We start from the raw sequence: 19,656 nt of genomic DNA, 5'->3' as shown, positions 1-19,656 counted from the left end.
CTACATCATTACATAACTTTCCAACCACTGAGAATCATGGCCAAACCAAGTTGACACATATTTTTCAAGGATACAATTCAATGCATGAGAGGGAATGGGGAAACGTATAAAAAAACATTATCAGAAGATTGAATTATTCTGCATTTGGTCACCAATCCACTCAAGAGACATAGGGTGCTTTTATGAGTTTGATGATGTTTTCTACATGAACTTAATTATATCCTTTTGAGTCTTAGAGTATTAGTGCTGAAGGAGACTTAGAAACCATCAGACCTTTATTTTAAATAAAAGAAACTGAGGCAAAGACAAGCTGTACACTGAAAGGTACAATAAAGACATAATTAAAACTCAAATTTCCTAGTCTTCCAACTCTTAGCCCAATGAACTCCCCCCCCACTACACCACTTTGCCTTATGAACTAAGAACCATTTCCTCAGCTATTTAACTCACTCTATCCATGCCAGATCACTTCAATACCCTCCTTGCTTCTACAGTTGGTTTATATATCAGCATCTGAAAAAATCTGGAATTAATATATTTGAGACATTTTATTTGGGAGAAGATAGGAGTTGTTTTGATACTTTATCAAGTGATGGTCGCAAGATAACAGACTACTTCTAGTTGTATAAATGATCATAATGGCCAGGACACCTGGCAGGGAAAGGGAGAGATGTACTTGAGTATGGAAACTAGCAGGAAAGGCCCTACAAAAATATTAACCTAGCTAATCAAGGTAACCTTAATGAAAATCCAGAAAGATCTTAGAGCGGTTAAAGATCAGACTCTTGAAACTTATTATAGGCACTCTGGAGCTGTGGTAGTGTAGTGCCTAAGGCACATGAATGCTAACCAGAAGGCTGGCAGTTCAAAGCCACCAGCTACTCCGCGGAAGGAAGGTTGGTCAATCCACTTCCATAGTGATACTGTCTAGGAAACTCAAGGAGGGGTCGCTATGAATTAGGTCTGACTCGAGGGCACATAACAACAACAACATAGCACTCTATCTTATGTCCAAGCCACCAAAAACCAAACCCATAGCCATGAAGTTAATTCTCACTCTACAGGACAAAGTAGAACTGCCCCATAGGTTTCTGTTGTGGTTACCTAGTGCCCCTCTGACAGGAATATACCACAAATGAGATGGCCTTAACAAACAGTTTATTCTTACAACTTGGAGGCTTTAAGTCCAAGTTCAAAGTGCCAGGCTTTAGGGGCTGGGTTAAAGTCCCTCAGCCTTGGGCTTCAGCTCTGCCTCCAGCTCTCTGCCCACTGAAGCTAGAGGCATTTCTTCACGCAGACAGCTGCTGGCTGCTGAGGCTGAGAAGCCCAAGGTTGACAAATAAAATGGCACAGTCCGGATGTTACCAATCCACAGGCAGGCCATTAATTTAACTAGCAAGGTGAGCAGAGGATGGCAGGCTGCTGAACAACAACACAGCTACATGCAGGGTTCAAGCGTTCCATAGGCTAAAGACCATTCCCAAGGCTTCTCCTTATATACAGGAAGCAGACCAGATCTGAAAGGCAGCTACTCAGCTGCTTGTGGTAGATCCCACCATGGAGTTGATTTCTAGTCTCATCGTGGGGAATAACTACCACCAGCTGCCCAGCCACTCAACCAGGCCCAGCCAATTTGACACAAACATAACTAGCACAGTTTCCAAGGCTGTAAATCTTTACAGAAGCCGATTGTCACATCTTTCTCCCACCAAGTGACTGGTGGGTTCCAACAGCTGACGTTTTGGTTAGCAGCCTACTGATTTTAAGCACTGCACCAGCAAGGCTCTTTGCTGTTCAGGCCAAGGGTGTAGCAAAAACACATGAACAATGCTCTGGAGCTGAGAGCATTAAGTCCTGGAATCATGTCTACACTTCTTGTACTGGGCATCCTTTCTACAACTCCCAAATAAAACTCAGTAATGTGGGCTTCATCCCATAAAATAATAATAAACTAGATAAATAATTTCAGGAGGAGGATTGAGAAAAAGAATAAGGGTGCAAATATTGAGTTCAATATAGATGGAACCCCACGGAAAGCAAACACACGCACACTTTAAAATATACTCTTAACAGGACATTTAAGAAGGAGCTGTTAGGGTTTTTTCAATTGGGAACTTACTATCACCACAGCAACACGTGACCTGTACTAAAATGAGCAGAGGAAGTGTCAATCTGGGAGCCCCTCCTTCTTTAAAGAGCTTTGCTAGCGTAGTGCTCAAAGCATTTGACTACTAAGCAGAAGGCTGGTGGTTCAAACCCACCATTCACTGCTCAGTAGGAAGGCTGGGCAACCTACTTCCGTAGTGATACCGCCTGGGAAGCCCAAGGAGGGGTCGCTATGAGCCCGTATGACTCCGAGGCACATAACAAGAGACAACAACTCCTTCACTCAACTGTTTGCTTAGCTGTTTCCCCGCGCTTGGTAACCCTCCGCCCCGAGAGAAACTCGGCCTGCAAATTGCCCCTTCGGACTAAAACTGGCGGAGGGTGTCCGTTTGTTTCTCTCTGGCAGCAACAGGAGTTGCTCGCGGGGGCGGGGCGAGGAGAGAGGAGCGACGCGGGAAGGGCTGTGGGCAACCCGCGGCGGCCGGCGGGAGGTTTTATTGTTTCCTTTCGCCCTCCTCCTCCCGCGCCCTGGCCCCAGCGTCACTGGAAAGCCGCCAGAGCTGCCGGGCGGCGGGTTATTTATAGAGCGAGTTGCGCGCGCGTCACGGAGCCCGGCCGGGCTGACGGGGCACTGACGCGCTTGGCCGCGGGGCCGAGTCCGCAGGCCTGCGCGCTGGGCTCCGCGACAATGGGCTTCTCTGTGTGCAGCTGCAGCCGCTGCCGGGGGTTGGGGAAGGGGGGCGGGTGGCCGTCCCTCGACTCCCCTTCTGTCGGGTCGCGACCCCCCGAAAGGTAACCTGCCTCTTCCGCTCCAGGCCAGGACCCGGGCCCCGCCGGCTTTTTTGTTTTTTAAATGAGTAAGTTGTGGCCCCAGCCTCCACTTCCTTCGTTCTTTCCCCCCTACCCCCCTCACGGCGAGAGAGGCGAATTTTTCCGTCCGGGAGCCATCGTTTTGTGTGCCCCAGGGAGCGGGACCAGCACAGGCGCGCCCAGCGGGGGACGCGGTGACCGAGGGGCCGGGAGCGCCGGGCAGGTAACGTATCTGGACCCAGACTGGGGGGGAAGCTTTGTTCGGAGGGGGATGGGGCGCTGGGGTGGGTGTGAACGCCGGGCAGCCCTTCCGGGACTCCTCTCCCCGCCTCCCCCGCCTCCCCTAGCCGGCGCGCTGGAAGCTAAGCTGGGTGCGTTGCGCGAAGAGCCAAAGAGAAACTTCTCCGGCGTGACTAGTTGAGGCTCCTCCCGAGAGGCCAGGAACCCCCCACACACACTCCTGCTGCCCCTCCCCCTCCAGCTTCTCCCTGTCTCTGGCCTCCGCGGTAGAGTTGAAAGCCCCCGCCTCCGCTGTTTACGCCCTTGCCCGCCCCCTCCCTGCAAAAGGAGGGGGTTGGTGAAGATTTTAGGGACTTCCTGAGATGCGGAGACCAGCTCCGAGCCCGTCCCCTTTCAGCTGCTGGGAGCGGGCGAAGCATGCTCTGGAGCCTCTCGCACGTGGCAGGCAAGCAGAACTTGCTGTGCCTTCTAGGAAATTGCAATCAATTTGTAATGCAGTTTCGCTCATTGGGAGTTCAAAATTAAACTTTAATAAAGCATTTGTGTCGTCTCGTCTAATTGTGAAAGCTTCCATCCGTCCTAGTAGGTAGACTCTAAGTCTCAAGTTAATGGCGCTAAACTAGATTTCCCCCCTAAGTACAATTCCGTCCGCTCTCGTCGGCGCAGCTGGATTTCCGTAAGGTACAGATGTTGCTAATGGCAGTTTAAACACGGATGGGCAGATAGCATACGGAATGCAACACGTTGCCATATGGTTCCTTTAGCCTTTCACCTCCAGGGATATCAATCACATATATTCGGGAGGAGCTTAATGACTGTCTGAACAGCAAAATGAATTACCTGATACAATTTATATCCCTTGACCTGTTACGTTGTAACAACAGGAAGATAGCATCTCACAGTTTCTGTGGTATAAATTGAGGTACAGAACTGCATTTCAAATTCTATAACATCTCTCTGTAGTTTGAGTGGCCCTGTCAAATCATTGTGCCTGTGAAATCTGTTTCTTTATTGCCTCCACTCCCATCTCCCACACATACCTCTAGATGATGCAAAATTTAACAAAATGTACCTTGGAAATTGCTAATCCACTGACCAAATATTAACCCAAGAGGGTATGGAGAAATGGAAACATTATTTTCCTAGCTAGTTACTTAAAAAACAGCAATCTTTAGGAATAGCATCCTTTTGAAACCCAGAAAATTAATATTCTCTTAAGGAAAAATGTATGTGTGGAAGTTGTTTCAGTGTAACTCCTAAATCTATTCATTAAGTACTTGAAATTCTCTAATTCTTTTAACTTCATTTTTTCTTATACTTAAGAAAAACAGTTCTTAGAAATATGTAAGTTGGACCTCCTGAGCAGATCAGTTTCTTGATATACACATCCATACACAATGTGTATATCTTTACTTCAATTGTGTATGTGGTGGTAATGGTAGTTTGTTTTTCCCCCACTGTTTCAGTGACAGTATACTGAAGTCACAGCTTAGATCCCAGTGGAATGATTCTCTAATATTTCACACGTCTTATTTTTAAATATTCTGATGACTAATGGGTTGCCTCAAATTTCAGAAGAATCACTTTTTTTTAACTGTATCTGTCATTTTTACTTCACTAAAGCAGATGGAGTACACTGAAAGTCAATAGCTTAAGGGTAAGAAAGTAAAATAACATTTTTAAAAAAATAACGGGGATATCTTAAAGGCAGAGACATTCTTTTAAAAGTGTTTGCTTCCAACAATATGTATATGACAAATTCATATGAACTGATAAAGTAGCAGAATACGCAAAATAGATATGAACAGTCTGGAAAAAAGTATTTTCAGTCATTTCAGAAAACATTAACAGGGTGGAGTTTTATCTTACACATCATCCTTTCAAAATGATTTTGAAAATACAAGACAGTGTTTCTCCTTTTTTTCCCTATTGTGATGATTTGTTACAAGTGTTTGAACTAATTCAGTAATTTGGAATATAAGGTCTTTGTGTATGGTGGAAAAGTTTATACAGAAGAAATTAAGATACACCTAGGGGAAGGAAGATGGGGCAATCTACTTCCGTGGTGATACTGCCTCGGAAACCCAAACCCAAGGAGGGGTCGCTATGAGTCGGGTAGGGTCCAACTCGGCACATAACAGCAACAGGGGTATCACCACCTTATTTTAGGGGCTGTTTTGGTAATTGTTTAATGGCTGAGATTTTATTACTTTATAGCATCATCACTTGAATTCTAACCTTAATCAGTGGTGGCTTGTCAGTAATGACTCCATCTCCATGACTTCTGCATAGGCAGTGAGTGTGTACTTTAATCAGTCACACAGAACTCATAAAGCTATTATTGTCAGAAACAAGATATTATAGCCTTTTCTTAGGCGCAGTGATGATTAATGTGTTCCTTCTTCAAAATCCAGGCCACAAGTCCTGCTGTTTCATTTCAGAATTGAGGTCCATTTGTAAATAAAATCCCCAGCCTCACTATTTGCTTTTTCTGAAGTTATAAAACTAGATACATTGTATGAATTATTTGAGGCCCTTTTGTAGACATCAACTATATTTTTGGTATACAATAACAAAAACAAGATAGGCATCTTAAATCATGACTATTGAGTAGATTTGATGGATAGCCAATGTTACTTTCAATGGGGTGGATGCCTGCCAGTGGGTTCCCTATACAGAGAAAGTACTAGAATTGTTACTGTCTACTAGGGAATCGCTTTCTACTTTTTGAGCTCGCAACTTCACCTGCTTCTTTCAGTATTCCCTATCATTTTGCTAATGTGAAAATTAGTTTGGATATGAAAACTTTTGGAAATGTATTTGCATTTGTCAAGATTTTCCCAGTGTTTCTGATTGCCTGTTGGTTGATGGCCTTTATCTTGAGCTGGCATGTTTATTCTAAGTGAAAATGAAGATGATTAGACCATGGTCTAAGTAATTTTGATTGTGAGGTACTCTTAGCTGATTTCTAATTTTTACTCATGAATATATTTAAAAATATTTAAGGTAGGGCAGATTTATGTTTTTCCTCAAGATAGCATGAAACAGGCTATGGTTAGGCATTTGGGCTCTACTAAAAATCTTCATTTGAGTGAGTGGGGGTAGGGAAGAGAACCATCAGGAAAGAGTATAGTCCCATTGCATTTGCCCTGGTAACTTTTCAAATTCAACACCCACACTGATGCTTTGGAAACTTGTTTCTCTGTTTTATAGCATTTAATTTTATTTAAAAAAATTTTTTTTTTTAAAACTCCATTTGAGTGAGTGGGGGTAGGGAAGAGAACCATCAGGAAAGAGTATAGTCCCATTGCATTTGCCCTGGTAACTTTTCAAATTCAACACCCACACTGATGCTTTGGAAACTTGTTTCTCTGTTTTATAGCATTTAATTTTATTTAAAAAATTTTTTTTAAAAAAAACTCAATCTGTAAATGCTTATCCAACCAAGCAGGAAACAATCTTTTATCCTCTATATGCAGCTTTGTTTTTATCTGGGTTAGTATGAGTGCATGTAAATACCACATAAAAATTTGACTTTTCTTGTTCTTACTTTGAAGATTGACAGGAGTACTTTAATTAATCCTGTTCTCTTTCATGTTCTGTATTCAGATATTGAAATACAGTATTTTTATACATTTATAAGATTGTGTTTGCATTTATTTAATTTATGTTTCTTTTTTTAAAGCATGTAGCCTTGAATGTTTGTTATACTTTTTTTTTTTTTCCACATCATTACTCTGGTACTGCTTGATGTAACTTGATTAGCTCCCTCCCCAGTCATGATTGGTAATTAAAATAGGCATTAAAATTAGTCACTTAGCAATTTTGCTGTTCAATTGGCAATTAAATTACTTAATTGCAATTAAAGTCCTAATTTTAATTGGCAAAATGATAGATGTAGATTTAAGATAATATGTATAAATACTTTAATAAGTGTCTATATAAGGATTACTTAATTACTCAACTTCAAGTTACACTGTTAACTTTAGAACTTTCAAGTGAGCAATGAAATTTATATTACATCTATTCAAAGGATATGGTAATTAGATTTATTACTTATCACTATAAGGGTCCTTACTATAAGTTACTTTTGTAGTGTTCAGATTGTAGGCTTGATAATTGCAGAATTATGAGAAAAAGGGCATATATTCCTTTGTTGTAATATATCTGCATTATCTTCATTTCTTATTAAATTGAGTTTCCCATCCACCCATTAGTCTGAGGGGAAAAAATCAAAAGTGGTTATTTTATCATTCAAGATACAACAAAAACTAGCGAGCAGTGATTAAAGGTAAAAACTCTGTTGCTAGGTATATGCATTCTATGTACTTAAGGAAATGGTGTCTAATACTGATATGGTTATTAATAATACTTATTACATCTACAATTTAAAGTGACCTTGATACTTTCATAGCATGTAACAACTTATTTTCAGAGTCTTTATGTCTTTTAGGATTTTGCACATTTCAGTGAGTCCTATGTTCACTGAAATTTAGCAATGAAATCTTAAGAAAATATTAAGCAGTTAATTTACAAGATATTTAGGAGGTGGTTACTATAATTCAAGTATTAACGAAAGATGAAGGATTTTTTTATTATGCAAAATACATTTTGAGTGGCATGAGGTTTTACCATATGTTCAGTTTTATAATTTTAATTTAAAAGTAGAGGCTTCTGGGAAAAAAAGTGCTGTTTTCTTCTGTACGTATTTACACATTTCTAGAACTGAGTTCTAAATCACAGTAACAAATAATGTTTAAAGTCTTTAAGTGTTTTTTGGTGACAAGTGGGCTGAATAAAGCTGAGTAAAAGCCACAACTACCCAAAATGTGAATATCTGCTAAGCAATTGACTTGTTCTTTAGGTATGTTATGTGATAGGAACAAGTGATTCAGCTGATTAATATCCTATCAATGCAACTGAAATGGCAAAAACAAAATAACAACAAAACCCCCTTAGTATTAAAGTATGATTTTGTATTTTCAGAAACAGAGTTTCACAAAGAGAAAATTTCTTTCTTCTACCACTAACGTGAAACTGCCTGTCAAATGGCAACAAATACCATGAATGCAAGGTTATTCAAATATAATTTAAAATATATTTCATTTTAATGCTTAAAATAAGTTTCATTAAATAATTTTATTAGGAAAATCTTAAAGTTACCTCCACTTTTCGGGCCTAATAGGATGTATCTGTTTCACTATATCTGCATTGTAAAGTCTAGTCTGAGTTCATTTTGGGAGAGTATAGTGAAAGAAACCCCTAATGGCTCCTTTAAGCAAGCGTTAAGAAAGTCTTACAGGATTACATCCATGTTTGCTTTCTAAATGATACCAAAAGCTCAATTTTAATAAGTAGAATCTGCTTAGCCACGCATAAAATACTTTGGTTTAGATGTAAGTGTATGCATTGCTTATGTTGTTGTTTTTATAAAAACATTTTACATAGGCCAATATGTCTTGTTTGATATTGGTTAATATCATAAAAAATAATGCCATACCATTACCTTACTAAATGCTTTTTGGAGATCAACTAATAGTATGTATCTATAGTGATAATTATTTTAGTTTGTTTCAAAAGAGGGAGCTACTTATGGATAGGATCAATTTTTACTCCCATTTATATATTTTCAATGATTAAGAAAAGAGACCTTCATTTTGGGGTAACTATTTATACATAGCAATAATTTAAAGTTATGTTAGATGGTGGACCGTGAAAAAAACACTATTGCCATTTTTAATTGAGTTATAAAATGTTTTATTTGAACTATTTATGTTCAAGAATCTTGAAGGATTGCAGTCACATAAATGCAGAATTTCAGTTTCTTTTAGCCTAAAGCATCATTTCAACATTTTCTAAAAGGTTGTTCAATTCTACATTTTGATTCCATTATATGTGTAATTAAACCTCTATGCACAAAAGCATTCTCTTATGTACTAGCAAGTACACCCACAGGAATCCTCTTCTAAACTATAATTTATTTAAACATGTAATCATAGGATTTTAAACATGCTTTCATTTTTCCAAACTATATGCCAATTTGAACTGCTTGGTAATGAGAAGAGATTTTATTACCAGCTTGATTTTTTCTCCCCGGTGCACTAACAGTGAATTAAAGGTGGGCAAAAAGAGATTAAAAAAAAAAAAATTTAAATGTTTCTATGTTTTAGAAAAATAGAAGAAAATAAAAAATGTATAGTTATGAATTCCAACACAATATGAATATCTGGGCTTGAAGTATTCTCTGCTCAGGCTTGGCCTAAGTAGTAGTTTGTGTGTGTGTGTGTGTGGGGGTTTGTGTAAGAAAGATCCTCTTGAACGTTGTGGAGTCAGGCCCCCTACTGACAGGATTAGTCAATTACAGATATTGGAGGTTCTACTGGGATTTAAACACATCAAAACCTTGGAGAAACAAGAGTCTGGAGTTTTAAGTGTGTTCTTTTTTTTACACTTGCCGAACCCTGTGCTGGATCCCTTTCACCCAGAGCACATTGGAACTATACGAAAAAACGCCAACCCAAGAAGTAGGTTATCCAAAATTAGTTTAAGTCTTGCTTACTTCTTCCTAAGAAGTAACGCTTCCCAGGAATCAGAATAGGAATTTGAAAAGGATTGTAGAAGACAAAGGAATCCCCCCCCCCTTTTTCTCCCTCTCTCATTTTAATGTTATAATCCCTCTATTCCCAGCTAATGATTATTATAATCTTCTGTAATAACTGCCTATCGATCTAAAGTGCATTAAGATTTGGGCAAAGGCTCTGTTTCAAGAAACTATACGCCACAGGTTGCTGTTAAAGAATCACACTACAGTGTTTAGCTTCCTTGGACGCTCAAGAATTTCAGGACACTTTCACATTCCCTGGGAGGGAATTCTCAGGTTGTCCCCAGACTCAAACCAGCATAAATCTGGGTGTGTTTTTAATTGCAATGAGGAAGGGAGAGATGAGAAGAGGGAAAACATCTATTCAGATGTGCGTATTAGTGATTTAAGTGTGGTGATGGCAACCTTAAAGTTATCTCGGCCCCCACTTTCCTAAGACTAGATTAAAAAATAACTTGCCCCTGCATGCTAGCCACGCTTGAGTTTCCGACTGTCTGAAAATAGCTGCCTGGAGCCTGGCCCGCCGCGGGGATCAAGGAAAGCTCCCCATCTGACCGCGCCCTGCTCCCTAGCGGAAGGGGAAGGGAACCCGGGAGGGCGCCACAGGCGCTGGAGCTACTGCTATTTTTGGGCCCCGCCGGGCGGGTGCGTCAATGCCTGCGCCCCTGCGTCACCGCCACCCCCACCTCCTTCCTTCTGCCCTGCTCTCCAAACTCTCACTTTTTCCTTTGGTTCGCGTGGAATCGCTTCTGCCCACGGGGCGCTGACGCTAAGACGCTCATGCTAATAAGCTATTCTTCGCCGTCCCTCATTTCTCCCCCCTGCTCACACACCCTCACCATCCACCACAACATACCCAACTCACACGCACATACTTCCTTGTTTTACTGGTTATTTTTCCTTGCGCCCGCTAGGGCACCTTTGAGCTGCAGCAGTTGCAGCAGTTGAAGCAGTGGGAACGGCAGCAGCAACATCTGGGGAAAACTTAAGGTGGTCACGTAGGTTTCCCCCGGGCATAGGGGCAAAAAAGCAGGCATCTATTCTAGGCAGCCGCAGGACACCTGATGGCAGCGCTTCTCCAGCTGCGGGGGATCAGGGGGCGGCGGGGAGTGCAAAGGCTGGGGTGCAGATTGGGGCTAAGTAGCCCCGGAACCTGGATAGTTTGACGGCGCTTTCGGCACGTACGGAGCAAACCTGGAGGGGGGCGAGTGGCAAAGGGGCTCTTAGCAACCTGGAAGCAAACCACGCAGAGGAAGGAGGGGTGACTGGAACGCTCTCCGCGGTCAGAGCAGGGAGTGCGTCTCCGAGCTCCCTCTTCTAGTCTCAGTCTCTTCGAGCCCCCCTGGAGAATCCGTAGGAGGCTCTCCCTTCTTTAGCCCGCCCGGGGACCTGGAAGACCCTGCCTCCGGAAGACGCGGTGTTTCCTTTGCTAGAAAGCGTCTCGCGCTCTCGGCCTTGCGGGCATATTGACTTGTTAAGCAGAGTCAGCAGCTATTCCGCGGGCCGCAGGGGTCTGCGCCCATCACCCGCCCGGGACCCTCTCCAGGGAGCGCTGAGCTCACATACTTTAAGCTACGCGGAGACACCACCACCACTGCCGCCGCCGCCGCAGCCAATGTCTTGCCTTTCTCTATTGGGTCTCAGGTTGAGGCTGAGGACCCTTGTGTTACAATGGAACGTCATTTTATTTCTCTAAAACTCCAGGAAGGGATGCGAGATGGTGGATACCCAGGAGTGTAGAAAGTATTAGAATTGGGAGAGAAGGTGGAACCAGAGCACCTTTCTGCTTAAGGCGCACCTGTTGCCTGCTGCTTGGCTGCATTGTCTGCAAAAGGAAAGCAGGCAACACCTCACTCTGATTTGGGAGTCCCTCAAGGGCTGTGTCACAGTCCACTCTTTCCCCTGCCCGGTCCGCCACACACTAAGTCCTCTCTCGTATATGGGTACTGCAGGAAAAAAGGGAACACAGAGAAATAGCCCCTACTCTCACTCTCCTTCATCGTGGAGTGTATGTGTGAAAGAGAGAGAGAGAGATAGAGACTGATTGATTGATTAAGATAGAGTTTGAGAGAAAGTGAGTTAGAGAAAGACAGCGCTGAGCCAGGGAAATCCCTCCCCAACTGCCTGAGCCCTTCAGGCGTCCAGTGTCGTGGGAAGTCTGTACGCGCTTCCGCTAAGGGGGGTGTGGAGTGTGGGTGGGTGGTTAGGGCTCTGCAAGGCACACCTCATCCCATGCTGCTTCAGGTGCGGGCTACCTGGCCCATTCAATGTTCCTTCCCCTTGGCCTGCCGTCATTTTTTTTTTTTTTTTTTTTCCGTAGGCTTCTCACTCTTAAGCTGCCCAGCGGCCTCCAAGGGCGTGGGGGCTTGGTAAAAAGCGAGGTTTCGGGCGCTGAGACCTGCGCGGGCTTGGGTGGAGAGGTCACACCTCTACTAGGAAAATAAATAAATAAATAAACCTAGCTAGCTACCAAGGTGAACCCAGAACGGTTCCCACCTTAAAATCTCTCCTGGTCGTGACGTCAGGTCGGAAATATACCAAAGCGAGCGCGGGCCAGGAGTCCGGGGAGCGCGGCTGCAAGGCGATTGGGTGGCGAGCTGCTGACGCGCGCTGACGCGCGGAGACTTTAGGTGCATGTTGGCAGCTGCAGCGCGAGCCACATAAACAAAGGCACATTGGCGGCCAGGGCCAGTCCGCCCGCCTGCTCGCGCTCTCCTCCTCTGTCCCCGCTTGGTTGCATTGCCGGCCTCCTAGCCTTGCTCCCTTCCTACTCGTGGTGTCTCTGCTCCCTTAGCCTCAGACCCCGCCACCCGGGTTCCCAGAGGGAATTGCACTTCGGCAGAGTTGAATGAATGAAGAGAGACGCGGAGAACTCATAAGTGAGTAGGGGCAGCCGGTGCAGCTCTCCTTTCTTCTTCTACGTGTCATTTCTTTCTACATGTGTGATACAGGTTCTTTTGAGGTGGGCGCTGGAGGCGCGGAGGGCGAGAGGGGCTGGAGGATGAGGAGGGTGGATGCGCGAAACTACGGAGAGTGCTTGTCCGAACTCTGGCTTTGGCACTAGTGGGGAGTTGGCTCCCAACAGAGGCTTCCCAGGCTCCTCATTGGTGGAAGTGGAAGGGAGACTTGCACAGTTCTGGGAGCTGCTGGCTAGCCTGCGGAAATAATGCGCAAACTTTTCTCTTTAAGGAGAAATTGGTTGTGGTCTTTAGATATGGAAGCTCCAAGTCGTAGATATACGAGGGGCCTGGACATTGCCTGCAAAGTGACAGGGAGAGAAAGTTCTTCACTTTATGTGTTGCTTGGGAACTGTGTCACGGCGGCTGGCAAGCGTACCGGTGTTTCCTGAGTATTGTTGATTAAGGCTGTTGTTGGTAGAATGTCCTGTTACTAAGTTGCCTGAAATTTCTGAGCTTGACATATGCCATACATGTGTATGTGAATGTGTCAGAGAGAGAGAGAGAGAGAGAGAGAGAGAGAGAGAGAATGAGAATGTGCAAAGAATAGAGCTACCAGGCGGTTAATATCCAATACAGACATCTGTCCAAACAGCTATAGAAACCGTCTCCTTTCTTTTAACTACTTTTCGGTCACACCCCTCTTCCCCTCACCCAAGCAAGATTAAGAAAGGGATGGGGGGGGGCAGGTGGAGTGGATATTTGGCTTTCTTTTTCATTAGTAATGAGATTGTCTATGCTCTAGAATGACTTCCAAGTGGGGACATCTGAAAATAACTAGGATACAAGTGTGCCTTGTTCCAGCAAGTAAGCAGATCTAGAAGGCTGCACAGGGAAGTAGGAAAGGTATACAACTTGCCATGCTGGGAATCACTTCTAACGTTGGTGCCAAAACCATAGAAGTAGTATTTCCCTGCTTCATCAGGCCACCTAAGATCCTCCTGGAAAGGTGGGGTTTCCTCTTCCTACCCTTTGGCCATTAAAGATGTTGAAAGACAAGTTTCTGGGAAAAGTGAACACCAATTTACTTGTATCCCCAACTGAAGAGCAATTCCAGTGCTCTGTTAAAGCTTTTAGGAAATCCAGATGCTTCTACTGGAATCAAATGGTCTTTTACCACTGTCCAGGCCTTATAACACTTTGTGTTTTTTTCCCTCGTTTTAAATTCTTGACTTCTAACTTCCTTCCCCCCTCCCAAAAGAAAAGCCAATGCTACAGGGGAAAAAAAATTTCAAGAGAATGTTTCAGTGATGCATTTTTATGAAACTCTGGTTTTCTGATTCAAGTCCAAATTAAACAAAAACATCTCCGCTACTTTATTACATCATAAGGGTAGAATAAGTATGTTCGGTACATTTCCCTCTTCATGGGCACTCTCTGGATGGCATTTTGTGTTGTTTCTAGGCATCTCTTTTATACATTTGAACTGCTGTGTTTGGTAAAGGTTATGCACTACTTTCCACTGAAACAAACAGAAAGGGTATTGGAAGGCCTGCCTGGAGAGCCTATTTTTGCCCTGCGGAATCTCTGCGGGAAAAGTCGCTCTGAAGCTTCCTGTGTCTGTATTTCAGGGAGTAGATCCGACAGGCTGGATTCCCCACTGCCTTTCTAAAAATCTTCGAAACTTTGTCCTTCATTGAATTACGACACTGTCCACCTTTAATTTCCTCGAAAACGCCAGTAACTCGGCTGAAGGTTAGTGCAATCTCATTTATTTCATTCCCTTCCCCGAGTTCCCAAACATCATGAGACAGGGCAACGCGATTTCCCCCGGCGAACCCCGTAACATAAGGCTTCCCGGACCGCATCACCTTTGGGAACAAGTTTCTCATTGTGCAATTGAACTTCAGCGGGATCGTTTCTAGAAAGACATCGCGGAACCAGAGCTTCTGAAAAGGGGCTCGTCAGAGTGGGGTTGGCTAGGCAGGCGGGTGGGGGGAAGTTCTTGGAACTATCCGGGAGTGTAGACCCTCAATAGCTTTCTGGCTCTGGGTCTTTATTTAACTAGCCTTCCTCACCCTGCACTGTTTTGGCGGCAGCACTCGCGCTCCCCCGCCCTGCCTTTCGCGCCCTTGCTCGCCTTCTGACTGCCGCGGGCTGCTGGTGTAGCTCCAGGTGTACCCGAGCCGGGGAGAAAGTATTCAGTTGACCAGGCTGAGTGTATATTACCCTGTTTCATTTCCAGCCATGCCTTGTGTTCAGGCGCAGTATGGGTCCTCGCCTCAAGGAGCCAGCCCCGCTTCTCAGAGCTACAGTTACCACTCTTCGGGAGAATACAGCTCCGATTTCTTAACTCCAGAGTTTGTCAAGTTTAGCATGGACCTCACCAACACTGAAATCACTGCCACCACTTCTCTCCCCAGCTTCAGTACCTTTATGGACAACTACAGCACAGGCTACGACGTCAAGCCACCTTGCTTGTACCAAATGCCCCTGTCCGGACAGCAGTCCTCCATTAAGGTAGAAGACATTCAGATGCACAACTACCAGCAACACAGCCACCTGCCCCCCCAGTCCGAGGAGATGATGCCGCACTCCGGGTCGGTTTACTACAAGCCCTCTTCGCCCCCGACGCCCACCACCCCGGGCTTCCAGGTGCAGCACAGTCCCATGTGGGACGACCCGGGGTCCCTCCACAACTTCCACCAGAACTACGTGGCCACCACGCACATGATCGAGCAGAGGAAAACGCCGGTCTCCCGCCTCTCCCTCTTCTCCTTTAAGCAGTCACCTCCAGGAACCCCGGTGTCCAGCTGCCAGATGCGCTTCGACGGGCCCCTCCACGTCCCCATGAACCCGGAGCCGGCGGGCAGCCACCACGTGGTGGACGGGCAGACCTTCGCTGTGCCCAATCCTATCCGCAAGCCTGCGTCCATGGGCTTCCCCGGCTTGCAGATCGGCCACGCGTCGCAGCTGCTCGACACGCAGGTGCCCTCGCCGCCGTCGCGGGGCTCCCCGTCCAATGAAGGGCTGTGCGCCGTGTGCGGTGACAACGCCGCCTGCCAGCATTATGGCGTGCGCACCTGCGAGGGCTGCAAAGGCTTTTTTAAGGTAAGAGTGGCAAGGGTGGAAGAGACAGACAAATCTCCCTATTGTCCGGGATCCCCGAGGGCGCGCTCCGCTTCGGGGCCAACAGCACAGCCCAGCAGGCCCTGGACCACCCAACCGTCCGGGTTCTCCGGCGCAGCCCAGCAGGCACCCACGGGCTGCAGCGGGGCTTCTGGGGTCGGAGGAAGAGAAGCTGGAAGACTGAAAGCCCGGAGGTGGAATCCCCGGAACGCAGCTGACCCAGCGGCCCCCCGCCCGAAGTTGCTAGAGTCAGAGTTGGAAGAGGGTCATTTGCATGTGCTAGGAGCTGTCTTCCCTGTTCAGATTGAAATTGGTTAGGACAGAGAACCGTGTCTGAGCTAACCAAGTGGAACAGAATTCCCTATGGTCAAATTAAGTGATCTCTTTATTTCGCCATCCTGATTGAATAATCTTATCATTTTAAATAGAGAAGGTCTCAAAGGAATGTAAATAATATGAATGCCCACGGATTTGTATTTACTGAGCGTCTCCTTCTCCTTCGCTTGGCATATAAAACACAGCAAGGAGCGGCAAGGTTAGCTCAAATGTTAACGCTATCAATTTTTTTCTGTTAAATGCCCTGGGGGAGGAAAAATGAAAAGAGAGAGAGAAAGGAAGAAAGAAAGAAAAAGGAAAAAAGAAAGAAGTGTGTGTATTTGTATTTATTTCTGGGGCAAAATCGTAGATCCCAGGTGCTCAGAAATTGTCTCTGGATTCTCTGGGCTGCTGGATTTCCAGGAGCGAAAAATATTAATTTTCGGCTTATACTGTCTCCTTTTGCAGCGCACAGTACAGAAAAACGCAAAATACGTGTGTTTAGCAAATAAAAACTGTCCAGTGGACAAGCGGCGCCGGAATCGTTGTCAGTACTGCCGGTTTCAGAAGTGCCTGGCTGTTGGGATGGTCAAAGAAGGTAGGTCAGACAAGCTACGAGGCCCCCGGACTGCGCCCTTGGAAAACGACTGCTAGCACCCACTTCCCACTTCCCACTTCCCAAACCCGGTCATCTACAGTCCCCTTCCCCCAATTTGGCCTCCCTGACCCCGCAGCTGCCTGCTTGCCCAGGCTCCCCTAGAGAAAGCCGCCAGGCCCTTCTCGCCTTTGACTATACGACTCATTGGGAGAAAGAAATAAAATACCCCTGCATTTTTTAATGCTTTTACTCAGTAAAGGCTTTACAGGCTGTGGGACCCTGAGCTGCCGGGCAGGGCGCCCCTCGGCTGTGGCCTTTCCCCAAGGAGTGGCCCAGGCGGCAGCTGGGCCCGGCTCTCGGGAGCGACGCTGACCCTCCTATTTCTTTGCAGTGGTTCGCACCGACAGTTTAAAAGGCCGGAGAGGTCGTTTGCCCTCGAAACCGAAGAGCCCCCAGGAGCCCTCTCCCCCCTCGCCCCCGGTGAGTCTGATCAGTGCCCTGGTGAGGGCCCATGTCGACTCCAACCCGGCTATGACCAGCCTGGACTATTCCAGGGTAAGAAGCTGGTGGGGATACCCTGTGGACAAACCGGCTGATGGGCAGGATCCCCCTTCCCCCGGTCACTAACACCAAACCCAGGGGATAAAGGAGGTTAGCAAGGTTGCCACTTCACAGCTCTGTGCAGGGCTACAGGAGACAGACAGAGAAATGGTGTAGCTCCCAGTGTAGACCTGAGGACAAGGCAGAGGAAGGAAAAGAGGACAGCCACAGGGGTCGAATCTCTGTGAGGACCCCACTGGACAACCCCCTCCCCCTGCGCGCACACACACACACAAATGCCTCTAATGTGAAAAAACAGCGACTGTGCAAAATCCGCCACTTCTACTTCATCCCCAGTCCTCCATAGAGATGCTGTAATCCTCATCCTCTCTGGCACATCCAGGATGAGAAACTTCCAGCCTGCCTGGGGGTTAGGGAGGAGAAGGAGAAAGGGAGTAAGGAATGACTGTAAGGTGGGGGATCAAGTGGTCAGATTCCACTTTTACTCCAGCTGTGAGAAATGTGCTGGCTTTAATTGGAGGAAGTATGTTGGGCAACCTAGAAGCCACTGCAATTTTATTAAGATCTGCAAAGGGTGGCTTTTCCCGGGACCCACTCTGGGACTGGCATGAATACTAACGTGTCAATTGTTTTGTGGAGATAAGAGTGAACGTTTCCCAGGGCTGGATGGCACTGTATTTAGTCTGTATGGAAATGGTAATTTACATATTTAAAGCAGCGACCTCATAGCACCATCCCTAATTGAATTAATTGCCCCGGAACATCTAATTTCCTTACTGGTCAGAGAGAGGTTTAATTGTTATAAAAACCTGGCTCCCCTACTAGAAACGGGGTTAGCAATTTCACGGGTTATATATTTTAGAGAACCTCATTAAGTGCTTTTTAAAATGAAATTCCAGTTCCAGGCGAACCCTGACTATCAGATGAGTGGAGATGACACTCAGCATATCCAGCAGTTCTATGATCTCCTGACTGGCTCCATGGAGATCATCAGGGGCTGGGCCGAGAAGATCCCCGGCTTCGCAGACCTGCCCAAAGCCGACCAGGACCTGCTTTTTGAATCGGCTTTCCTAGAACTGTTTGTCCTGAGATTAGCTTACAGGTAATAAGGGAGGAGGCAGTTGGGGGAGATAGAGGAGGAAGAAGGAAAGCAAGAAAGGAAAGGAAATGGAAGAAGGAAAGAAAACCAGAGGGAAAGGATAGAAAAGGGCAGAATAGGAAATCAAGGAAGGAAAAGGGGAGTAAAGCATAGAAGGGAGAAGGAAGAGGAAGGGCAGGAGCAACCAGAAGCCTTGGATGAACGGAATGGAGGTGGGATAGGGGGCGTTCTTGACTGTTATGAAATTAAACCCTTTCAAGGTCCACTGGTCTACATTTTATTAACTCTTCAGTAATTAGGTGCCTCTTAAATCCCTCATTTATTGCTCTTCAAGTAATTAGTTGTTTAGCTTTTCTCTCTCTCTTTTTCTCCCCTCTCTCTCTTTGGTATTAATTGCAGGTCCAACCCAGTGGAGGGTAAACTCATCTTTTGCAATGGGGTGGTCTTGCACAGGTTGCAATGCGTGCGTGGCTTTGGGGAATGGATTGATTCCATTGTTGAATTCTCCTCCAACTTGCAGAATATGAACATCGACATTTCTGCCTTCTCCTGCATTGCTGCCCTGGCTATGGTCACAGGTCAGTACCGCAGGCACGGGGCCCTTCTCCTCTAGAACTGCCCAGCAGATCTGTCCCAACTTTCCCTTGCCACTGCTCCTCCTTGGTTCTACCAGCTTGTGCTAACTGCCTTGTGCTTTCTTCTTTTGTTTCTGATTGTGTTTTATACAGAGAGACACGGGCTCAAGGAACCCAAGAGAGTAGAAGAGTTGCAGAACAAGATTGTAAATTGCCTCAAAGACCACGTGACTTTCAATAATGGGGGGTTGAATCGCCCCAACTATTTGTCCAAACTGTTGGGGAAGCTCCCAGAACTGCGTACCCTTTGCACACAAGGGCTACAACGCATTTTCTACCTGAAACTGGAAGACTTGGTACCACCACCAGCAATAATTGACAAACTTTTTCTGGACACTTTACCTTTCTAAGACCTCTTCCCTTGTACATCAAATGAACTGGAAAGAAACCTAAACTGTCCAGAGGGGGAAAGGCATATGGGCAGGGATAGTACCCTGAACTGCCTCAGCTCTAGCTGCCCTCACCCCTTCTGCAAACCCTCCCAGCCCTTTGATCCCTAAAGAAAAAAAACAAAAACAAAAACAAAAAAACTGTTGCTATTTCCTAACCTGCAGGCAGAACCTGAAAGGGCATTTTGGCTCCGGGGCATCCTGGATTTAGAACACGGACTACACACAATACAGTGGTATAAACTTTTTATTATTAGTTTAAAATTCAGTTTATTG

General features: G+C 45.6%; 1 protein-coding gene across 1 annotated transcript; it reads left to right on the top strand.

Moving 5' to 3' along the window:
• The first annotated feature begins 12,605 nt into the window (after window positions 1-12,605).
• NR4A2 (nuclear receptor subfamily 4 group A member 2) lies at window positions 12,606-19,341 on the top strand. Its single transcript, XM_007941807.2, has 7 exons — window positions 12,606-12,636; window positions 14,900-15,765; window positions 16,567-16,696; window positions 17,088-17,251; window positions 18,157-18,359; window positions 18,756-18,934; window positions 19,085-19,341. The coding sequence occupies exons 1-7, from the start codon at window positions 12,606-12,608 to the stop codon at window positions 19,339-19,341; spliced, it is 1,830 nt and encodes a 609-aa protein (XP_007939998.1).
• Window positions 19,342-19,656: the final 315 nt, after the last annotated feature.

This window comes from Orycteropus afer, unplaced genomic scaffold (genome assembly GCF_000298275.1).
Source record: "Orycteropus afer afer isolate SDZICR_OR568_19922 unplaced genomic scaffold, OryAfe1.0 scaffold00084, whole genome shotgun sequence".
Lineage (NCBI taxonomy): Eukaryota > Metazoa > Chordata > Mammalia > Tubulidentata > Orycteropodidae > Orycteropus > Orycteropus afer.
This window is presented reverse-complemented; position numbering and strand designations above follow the sequence as displayed.